The sequence below is a fragment of the Chrysochloris asiatica genome, unplaced genomic scaffold, assembly GCF_000296735.1.
Source record: "Chrysochloris asiatica unplaced genomic scaffold, ChrAsi1.0 scaffold00092, whole genome shotgun sequence".
Lineage (NCBI taxonomy): Eukaryota > Metazoa > Chordata > Mammalia > Afrosoricida > Chrysochloridae > Chrysochloris > Chrysochloris asiatica.
Window position 1 is genome coordinate 3,706,684 of NW_006408610.1, and position 10,637 is coordinate 3,717,320.

The following is a 10,637-nucleotide window of genomic DNA, read 5'->3' on the forward strand; positions in this document are numbered from 1 at the left end:
TGCCTTGAATCCTGAACAATAAAGATCCACCTTCCAACCCAAACACAATTAAACTTGGCTCGTGATCAAGCTTTGTCAGTGTTATTGTTTGCAATTTACACGCGATGTTCTTGGTTCCCTTCCATTGGAGTTTATTTTCCTCCCTCTGCCTGTCTCTGATAAGCCAGTCAGACTGGTTGGACTTTGTGTATAAATGCTGAAAAGGATATTTGTGCTCACAGAGTCCTTTCTGAAGACCAAATACAGCGGAACCTAGACCCTACAAGGGGCAGACAGTGGGCAGAAAGTTCTGTAGCCTGTCTTCCCCAGGCTACAGAACTCTGCCATTCATCCGTGATATCCCGACCCCCAGCACCGCTCAGTGAGGTCAGAGTTTTCAGCTGCAGCATCTAGCCAGCCATAGAGGGGCTAGTGCTCCTCTCTTGGTACCTTAAGGACTGTGAGGAGAAAGCCATCAAAAAATGCTCCCGCTTACACTCAGGAGCCCTCAAAGCCTCAGGTGGGAAGATGGAGGTGGGAGGGCGGTGCATGTCTACTTGTTCAAGAGCAGACCCCAGGAAGACTCACTGTACTGATCAGTTTTAAGTTCAATGGAAAGAACTGATAAATAGCTGAAGAAATGCGAAGTCTTGAGTGAAAGCTCTACCTTGCGTGACTTTGCAGGTAAAGAGGTGGCTTGAAGCAGGCAGGTGCGTGACTTGTCTGGCAGGTTTAGGGTTGTACTCGTGGCTTAGGACTCTTGAGAATTCATTTAGCTTCTTCACACTGCTATCAAGGGTTCCTAATTAGTTCTGATAATATGTGCGTGTCAGAAGCAGGCCATAAAAATGGCTATTTTAATCAGCTGTTGACATGCAAGGCCAAGCTGCAGCCTCCAGCATTGGCACTTGGGACATCAATGACTGACATTTCAGAAAGGGGTGGGAGAACACACTCAGCGTTCCCAATAGCAAGATGGGACAGGGACTCCGGCAAGTAGAGGGATACAGCGAACTGACAAGATGTGTTTATTTTGGTGTATACGTATTTTATCATAGTTACATTCAACTATAATTATTCTACCATCCCCTGAGAAGAGAATTCATACTTGGATGCTTTAGGGTCAGTCTTTGGGTGTGGGTTTCTATTGTTAGAAATGTATGGTTGTACGTTTCTTTCTGAAATGACCAGTAACAGGACAAGTATTCTCCTACAGGGCTCTAAAACTATAGTAAGATAGTGAACTTACTGAAAACTACTACCTTAAAGTGAGGCCAGAGCAAGATCTCATAAGACTAGATTTGCATCGTTTGTAGGTTTTTGTACCTGATGCGAACTCTCCTTGTGGTGAAGTAGTTGGGATCAGTTAGGCAGTGGGGACTGATTTAAGTAAAAGACCTATTTCCCAACTCAGAAGACTTCGCACTTCAATGTAGTTGAGGAAAGAGGATCAGAAGAAGCATCTGATCCAGTCCACCCAAACTAGTTGCACCCAATCCTATGATGACTTGTTACTGGAATTTGTGTTTTTTTGTCTGGCAGCCAGACAAATTCAGGAAACTCAGGAGGATCTTTAGTAAAGGATCTGCTCCCCTAGAGCAAACTCATTGATTGTTTGTTTTTTTTTTACTTTCACACTTCAAATAAATCTTTCATTTTTATTTATTTTTTCAGGCTTACAATATCTCTGTAATCATAATCCCCAATATTCAGTTCCATCACCCATGCATCTCTATTTATAGCAGTAGGCAGGGTAAACCAATATCCGTTAGGCAGTCAAACACAAAAAATATTTATTCACTGCCTTACCCTTTCAAACTGTGTCTCAATGCACATATCTACTTACAGAACATTGTTGTTTCGAGGTTGTGTATATATTCCCATTAGCCTATAAGTATCTCCCAGTGTCTTCACCAATCTTCATTATTTATCTTATTCATCTGCCACCCTCTCCCTTCTTGGATATTGCCTTTGTCCAAGCTAACATGTGTCTACCTCAAAGAGGTCTTCTTACAGCAGATTTGCCTAATGTAATACATCATTTTTTTTCTTACATGTTTTATTATGATTTATGTGATAGTTTACATGGGAGAACATTAGTTTTACTTTCATTCTATCCTTTATCGTCTCATTGCCATGGTTACAGTCCCCTCCATGCATCATCAACCAACCAAAGGGTATAACCTGCAAGCCTGCCCCCTACCCCCCTCGGGTCTTCAGCACACAGTCCCTCTCCCTCTCTGGATCTAAAGTCCCCAGCTGCTCCATTGTTCCACATCATCGTCTCTGCCTCCATCTCAGGCATCACTGCTTCTCTGGGTAGGGTCCCGCTCTCCACTCTTCTCCATGGATGGTCCTAGGGACCTCCGCTCCTAGACTGCAAAGTTAATCACTCCCCTCCTTGCTATAAAACATCTGTCTATACATTTCCAACCTTCACAATCAGTCCTGATAACAATTATTCACTATTGTATCACAAGAGACCCATATGCATTTCATTTCATCAGCCCCGCCTAGACAGATTGGATACTATTCAGTGGAGATTCTACCTTCCTCCGGACCCTCTGGATCTAGGTTCCCTCTTGAAAGCTTGTAAGCCAGTCACTTTTTGCCTTTGTAGCGCCCCCCCTCCCCCCCATTTTGGATAGCCAATGTCCAAGTTGCCCACCCCTGTCTACTCTGTGTGTGGAGGGGGTGGGAATGTTTCTTTTTGTAAGGATTTGTTCCCTCTTTTGAGCTACTGCTTCCATAGGTGTAGGTCAAGTTCATCAAATTGTATCCGATTACTTTTTTTTCCTCTTCTTTCTTCTTCTGGTTGAGCTCTGATCATCCAGTCATTGAAGCCAGGTCAAGTGGGTATTATCTGCAAGTGTGGGTGTTCTTGTGCATATGCCCTCTCTTCTTATCAGCTGGACACTTCACTCTCTACTCTAGTCCTCTGTGGCTATGTCACTGACTCTGGGCCCAAGAGTCCCCAGGTCATGCCATACTGCTGGCCAACCAGGTCTTCACCTGGGTTCACAGAAGTCTATTTAACATCATAGGTCTTAGCTCGCCACTTCATTGCTATTTTTCCCTCACTTCCCCTTATCAGTGACGAGTATGGTCACCAATCAGAGCGTGTATTCCCATTGAGTCTTAGTCTTGGAAGGGGGACCTGACACTTGTCTTGATGTTTCCTGGGCAAGCAGCTTGCTTTTTCTTGTAGTAACAGTTGGTCTGCCTATGTTGTTTTATATTTTTCCTGTAGGTCTTTCTTTCAAGAAGTATCTTCTGTTCTTCTAGCCACTCCAGGCTGGTCTGCTCGTTCTTTCAAGTGGGACTTTCCCATCTCTGGAGATCTGGATGTGGTTCAGGCTTCCTCCTATAGTCTTATGTATTGCAGAGGATCCGCAGGAAACCTCCTTCACTGAAGCCCATTTATTTTTGTATTGGTAAGGTGCCTTTCGCTTCTTGGAGGGGCGATGATCCCACTGTCTGGGAGCCACTGCTGGCCATTACAGATCACAGTTGTTTTGAATTGGCTATTTGAGCTCTGAAACATCACTTAGTACACTGATATGGATGCATATGATGGGATAGACTCCTTGAAGTAGGCAAGCTGTCACCGACTTTAACTTTGAGTCTAGATAAACCAGGTATTTTCCGTAGTGTACGTTTAGTGACTACGCTTCTCCCCAGCCATTATAGAGCTCTCATCATTTAATGAATGAAAAATGCTCAGTGTTATTCTGAGTTGCTTAGGAATGCAAGCTATGGGCTGCTTTACATGAAATCTCTCCCTATGGGTATTGGGTTACACCCACCTCAAATTGGAAGAAAATGAAAAAAATGATTTGAATCAATAAGTTGCTAACTGAATTTCTTAAGCAAAGATGAAGGGCTTAGTAGACCAGAGGAGGTAGGGAGCAGATGAAATGAAGAAGTCATCCTGCCTCAAATTTGTGAACACAAAAGATCAGAGGATCTGAAGGACTAGCTGGTGTCTGTTGCACGTCTGGGAGAGGATAGGGGTCTGTTTGTGAGGAAAGTGTCACTGCCACCCGAGGGTGACATTTTCCCAAGTTAAGAAAGGTTTCTCTGCTAATGTGGTTGGTGGGTTGCTGTCACATACACCATGCCCATGATTCCTTGGTGGTAGGAAATATATTGTGGTTGCCTTGGCCTTTATTGTGTGAAGCTAACTGCTAGGAGCACCATGCCCTGTTGTAACCTGGAACAGGTGTTGCTCAGTGCACCTCCACTGCCTGAGCTCTGGAGGGCTGCAGAGAAGATGCCTACAAGGATGGGCTTTCAGACTGCTGACGAGAGCACATCTGTTTGGGGACCTGATTTCCCATAGTCTCTTTCCCTTTCTCATCTTTTGAACTGCAGACTCTGGCCTGGTTGTCCCAAGTGTGTCCTATGAGCTGCATAAAAAGCTGCTGTCCATGGCTGAGAAGCATGGGCTGACTCTGGAGCGGAGACTGGAGATGACAGGCGTCTGTGCCAGTCAGATGGCACTCACCCTACTCGGAGGACCCAACAGGTAAAGTGTGTAGCCTGGCTGGGGGTGCTCCCCCTACACGGAGGACCCAACAGGTAAAGTGTGTAGCCTGGCTGGGGTGCTCCCCCTACTCGGAGGGCCCAACAGGTAAAGTGTGTAGCCTGGCTGGGGGTGCTTCCCCTACTCGGAGGACCCAACAGGTAAAGTCTGTAGCCTGGCTGGGGGTGCTACCCCTATTCGGAGGGCCCAACAGATAAAGTCTGTAGCCTGGCTGGGGGTGCTCCCCCTACTCGGAGGACCCAACAGGTAAAGTCTGTAGCCTGGCTGGGGGTGCCTGGGAGTGCTCCCCTTCTACCTCATCACCACCGCTGCAGTGCCTCTCATCAGCCAGTGGCTGCTCACTGAATGGAGCATCTTCAGGGAGTCACCTTCTTTACTCAGAGCAGCCTTGAGACCCCAGATCCCTGCCTTCTAGACAACTGTCAGAGTCTGCTCTTGATTCTGGTTTTGTCTGTTCACTCAAAGTGTCAGGGATGCAAATCAATCCTGATTTTTAAAAAATTTAACGGTGCGCTCAACAGGCTAAGGTAATTGAATGGATTTTGGAGGTGAGGGAAAACAATACAGTTGATTATTGAACTTCAAGTTTGCTGACTTGAACATTTGTTTGGATGGTAATCATAACTGGCAGGGGACATGGTAAGAGAAAAGGTTTGGGGGAGATGGTGGGTTTTGTTTTGGATATGCTGGGTTTGTGATGCCTGTGAGATTTCCAAAGACATTTAACAGTATAGATCTGAAACGAGTTGACTGAATTTAGAGAGTAAGAGTCATCAGTGTGTAGGTGGGGTAAAAATAGTCTCCTTAGGGGACCTAGAGAGAAGGGTTACAAAGAGGGAAGATGGATTTCTGGTGAATAGTAGGCTGAGAGAGAAAGCCAGAGGTGTAAGAAAATCAAGAGGGCAGAACGGAAGAATCAAGGAAACCATGTTTGAATAAGAAAGAAATGGTTGGCAGTGAGGTCAAGCAAAATTAGAGTGACAAGTTTCTGTTGTCAGTAAGGAGAACATCAGCTCTCTTGTGCGAGAATGGTGTCTCGAGTGTCTGCTGGACCAGGAAAACCTGGTTTCCCTGAGCAGCGCTCACCAGACCTGTCCCATTCCTGTGTGGCCGTGGCTGTGCTTCCAGCTCAAGTGGATTAGGTGTCCTGGCCACAATGCCGACATTGCAGGTAGACTTCCCAGCCCTCCTCTGGCTTCTTTCCATCGCTGGTATTCTGGTGAGGCTGTGTTTGGATGATAGGCATTTCCTGATCCTGAAGTGGCCTTGATGCACGTGGCTCAGTCCAGGCTGGATGTGAGGTTTCTCTTCCCCTCCCCATAGAGCCGAGGGGTGTTAACTCCTCCTTGTCCCTGATGTAGACGTACTTCTTACCTGTGTTAGGTCCCTGACCTCTCCTGTGCCTGAGAATTGCCATTAGAGACCCTTGAGGAGGAAGTAGTGTGGGGTGTCCTCTGAAGAAGCACTAGCCCTTTGGGTCTGGTGGCTTCTGCACCTCAACTAGAGCAGTCATTGGGGGCCACTCCTGAAATAACTTTCCATGGGCATTTGAGGCGATAAGTAGGTCCCAGAAACAGCAGTTCTTGGACAGGAGCTGAATGGCCCAGTCCTCTGTCATCAGCTTCTTGGAGCTGACCAGCCTTGTTTTTCTTTCTCTCCATGTCTGAATCTCAGAAAGGCCATCTCTCTCTCTCTTTCTTTTCCTTGTAGCTTGGGTGAAAGTTTACAGTGCATACTTGTTTTCCATTCGGTCACTGTGACCCTTCTGTTGGTGACGCTGGTGGCAATCCCCTCAGTTTAACAGCGCTCTTTCCTGTTCCCTCCTGGGTTCCCTGTCCCATTCATTTGAAGAGTCATCTCTTGTCCTTCACAGAAGTTGTTGGTTTTCCTTTGAGAGTTCAAACCCACAGTCAGTAATCTGGAAGTTTAATGTATGTCAGGCACCATGCGGTTTCCACAGTGCTTTCACAGCAAAATTTGATTTGGTCCTCATGGGTCCACCTAGAAGGTAAATTGTTATTGTTAAGTGCCATTGAGTCAGGTCTAACACATAGTGACCCTGTATAGGATTTCCAAGGAGTGACTGGTGAGTTTGAACCACTGACCTTGCAGTTCAAACCGACCTTGCAGTCCAGAACTTATCCTACAGCGCCACACCAGTACTCCAGAAGGTAACGTAGTAACCCCAGTTTTCAAGATGAGTGAGCTAATGCTCAAGGAGGTGCAGGACCTGCTCCAGTCTCTTCAGTTCCTGTCCTCTGCCCTCTGATGCAGGGTGTGTGGCTGTCACGCTCTGCTCTGATTCGTCTCTAAATATGTAGATGTTATTGTGTGCTGAGTTGGTTCTGACTCATAGCGACCCTGTATAGCATTTCCAAGGAGCAGCCGGTGCCTTTGAACCACCGACCTTGCAGTTCAAACCTACCTTGAGGCCAAGTGCTTATCCTATGGCACCATACCAGGACTCTCATATACACATACACACAGCAGTGTTCTGGCCACAGTGGTATGTGAACAAGACCTGGGGGGGGGGGGGCACTTCTGGTGAGAGGGCCCTGCAGGTACAGCCCTGCTAAGGTGTGGGGCAATGAGACTTGGTGAGCAAGGGGAGAAAGCTGAGAGCAACAGAGGCCTCCAAGCACTTCTCTGGTATGACAAGTCTTCCGCTGATACGGTTCTTCACTACCTTCTGTTCCAGGTTGAATCCCAAAAATGTTCACCAGAGACCTACAGTGGCCCTGCTGTGTGGGCCCCATGTGAAGGGGGCTCAAGGGATCAGCTGTGGGAGGCACCTGGCTAACCATGACGTCCAGGTCATCCTCTTCCTGCCCAACTTCGTCAAGATGCTCGAGTCCATCACCAATGAACTCTCTCTCTTCAGCAAGACCCAAGGCCAGCAAGTGTCCAGCCTCAAAGGTGAGCACTGCCAGGGCAGGGCTCAGGCTTCCCTTTCCCTGGTAGCTTGGTGGTCTGCTGGTGCCACCCAGAGGTTACTGGTGGAAAGACACCATATGTGTAACTGCTGTTCCTGGAAGGAAGGCTCTGGGAAGAACAGAAAAGTGGCATTATGGGTACGTGCTCAGCAGCAGCCAGCAGGTTGGTCATTTGAACCCACCCAGGGGCTCCACATGAGAAAGACCTTGCAATCTCCTTCCCTGAAGATTGTAGCCAAGAAAACTCTGTGGGCCAGTTCTGTTCTCCCCCATAGGGTGCTGTGAGTCAAAATGGACTCACCACAACCACCTCTCCCTCCACCATCACCACCACCACCTTCCCCACCACCATCTCCACTTTCACCATCACCTCCACCATCACCACCTCACCACTACCACCTCCTCTCCCTCCACCATCACCACCACCACCTTCCCCACCACCATCTCCACTTCCACCATCACCTCCACCATCACCACCTCACCAACACGCCTCCTCTACCACGACCGCTGGATATGCAGGTAGGAGTGTTCCTTGTGTGGTTAGGATATGTGGGTCTAAAGTTCAATGAAGAGTTCTTATTAAGTTGTTAAGTGCCCTGGAGTCGGTTTTGACCCATACCAACCCCTGGTAGGGTTTCTGAGGAGCTGCTGGTGGGTTTAAATCGCTGACCTTGTGATTAATAGTCCAGTGCTATATCCTATAGCACTGGACTATTAATCACAAGGTCAGCGATTTAAATCCATCCAAGTGTACAAATATATCTAAGACTACTGTGAGCTTTGATCAGATCCCCTAGAAAGTGAGACTAAATAGAGAAATCCACAGACTGAACTCTTTGCTCAGAAGTCAGGGAGTTGAGAAGCCAGCTAAGGAGACATGGACAGAGTGATTCCTGAAAGCCAAGCAAAGAAAGGAAGGTGTGAGCAGCTGTGCTACTGGGTTAGTTCAGATGAAAACTACATTGACCAAGCGAATGAGTAATGTTCTGTTTCAAGTGGAGTGATGGAACTATGGTGTAACTGCCATCTGAAGAGAAAACAACGGAGAAGAATTGGGGGGAGAAAAAGCCCAGGGAAAAGGCCTTGCCAGAGATCAGATAGCAAGTCAGGGGAGGAACTTGACCTGGCACATCCATTTCCTAGTTCTCAGACCAGGCTCCTGTGGGCACTCGGAAGACAGAATGCCACGTTCATTCTTGAACTCCCACGCTGGCATGTTTCAAGTCAGAGGACATGCTGTGGGTTGCCCTTCTTGGACTAGAGAACATGATACCTCTGTTGCAGACAGTTGTTTCTCTGGCTGCTCACAAGGCTTCAAACCCTAAACGTCCCAGGAGGCAGGTCTAATGACCGTGATCCTGTGTTGGGTCTGGTCTTTGTTACTTTGCTTCTTTGGCTGGCCCTAAACGTCTGTTTTTGTTGACACATCATGTCTTGTTTATATGGCCCCAGAGGCCTGCAATAACAGGAGCCCTTCTAAAATTTATGGGGGAACAGTGACAGATGGTCTGTTGTGAAGGGTGGGCTGTGTGGAAGGCCTAGTCCCATGAGGCAATGAAGGAGACAGAGAGGAGAGCAGTGTTCGGGCCCATCAGCAAACAACAGTCAGGTCCTGCCCTGCTGGGCCCTGGCTAGGGCTGCCATGTGTGCACTGATCAGGTAGAGGCTTGTCTGTGAGGCAGCTGAGAGCCTGAAGCCTGAACAGTTCTGCACCCCTCAAGACAGCACTTCAGGCCAGAGGCAGACATGGCTTCTAGCACTTGGCTCAGTCGGGCTTCAGTCCTGGCCTATTCTGTGGAAAACCAGTCTGGGGAGAGGCAGCAGGCTAGTGTCTAGAGAACCGGACACTCTTAATATCATCTGGACTCTAGTCCCAGCCGGACCTGCTCTCTACTTATGGGAGTTTTCAGGTGCCACTGTTTCTACCTGCAGATCTGCCCACCAGCCCTGTAGACCTGGTGATCAATTGCCTGGATTGCCCCGAAAATGCCTTTCTGCGGGACCAGCCCTGGTACAAGGCAGCCGTGGCTTGGGCCAACCAGAACCGGGCACCAGTACTCAGCATAGACCCTCCTGTGCATGAAGTTGAACGGGGCATAGATGCCAAATGGTCTTTAGCGCTGGGCCTGCCACTACCACTGGGGGATCACGCAGGCCGGGTCTATCTGTGTGACATCGGCATTCCCCAGCGGGTATTCCAGGAGGTGGGCATCAACTACCACTCACCCTTTGGCTGCAAGTTTGTCATCCCCCTGCACTCTGCCTAGAGTGGCATGGAGCAGTCTGGACCCGGCCGACCCTGCTGCTTCTGACACTGAACTTGACAACGAACGCCTTAAGGATGTGAAGCATCGTGGATCTTGTTGTTACATTTTTTTTTCTTTTGGGTATGTTTCTTCTATGAGAAAACAGACCTATTTAAAACTGACCTGTCACCTGGCCTATAGCCTGGGAGGACCAGCGGCAGGCTGTCTGCAGCAGCTCTGTCCCTGCCCTTGACCCACATGGCCAGGTGGGGCTTTGTTTACAGACTTAGGCAGCTCTCTGACTGTGTTTCAGGTTTACAGGCCCCAGCGCCTCAGAGTGGGGCAGGTCCCAGTGAAGGACCTGCACCACCTGTTTCAGCGCTTTGTCTCCCTGTTCCCCTTGCCCTGGGCACCCCTTCCTCTAATCATGTAAAGCCAGCCAGCTGTTCACTAGAGGGCAGGCTTCTTGTCATTCCTCTGAGGGTGTGACTAGGCCTTCCCCAGCCTCCCTCCCCAACACAGATTGATTAGGGGTCTTTTACTCTTTCTCCAGAGTTATCCAGGTTTATGCTGGAATTTTCCCAAGGGTCCTTCCCTCTTTCAACTCCATCCCTCTGAGAGGCAGGAAGCGGGTGGCATCAGGATGGTGTTACTGTATTGGGATTTTATTGTTTTTCTGTTGTCTTCAGCACAGGAAGTATAGGTTTTGTTACTGTAGAACCACAGGGCCTCCACCCCCTCCAGCTGGGGGCCAGGCCCCTCAGGGTGCAGCTTTAATGTTCAGTATTGGGGCGGCGCTAGGGGAGCCTGGTGCAGAGCCAGAGAGGCTCCCTGGTGCTTTTGCCTTAGGCCACCACTTCCCCATATGTACCTGTCCACTCTGTTCACCTCACCCCCCAGGAATGGTCCTCTGCCACTATCTGAGTGGGCACA

At 48.5% G+C, this 10,637-nt stretch overlaps 1 protein-coding gene across 1 annotated transcript in view; it reads left to right on the top strand.

Moving 5' to 3' along the window:
- The window catches only part of EDC3 (enhancer of mRNA decapping 3), a 54,446-nt gene extending 44,604 nt beyond the window's left edge, over window positions 1-9,842 (top strand). Inside the window, exons 4-6 of the mRNA XM_006866485.1 lie at window positions 4,354-4,507; window positions 7,224-7,441; window positions 9,391-9,842. Coding sequence (XP_006866547.1) covers window positions 4,354-4,507; window positions 7,224-7,441; window positions 9,391-9,725 — 707 coding nt within the window. The 3' untranslated portion in view covers window positions 9,726-9,842. The remainder of the gene's footprint in view (window positions 1-4,353; window positions 4,508-7,223; window positions 7,442-9,390) is intronic.
- Window positions 9,843-10,637: the final 795 nt, after the last annotated feature.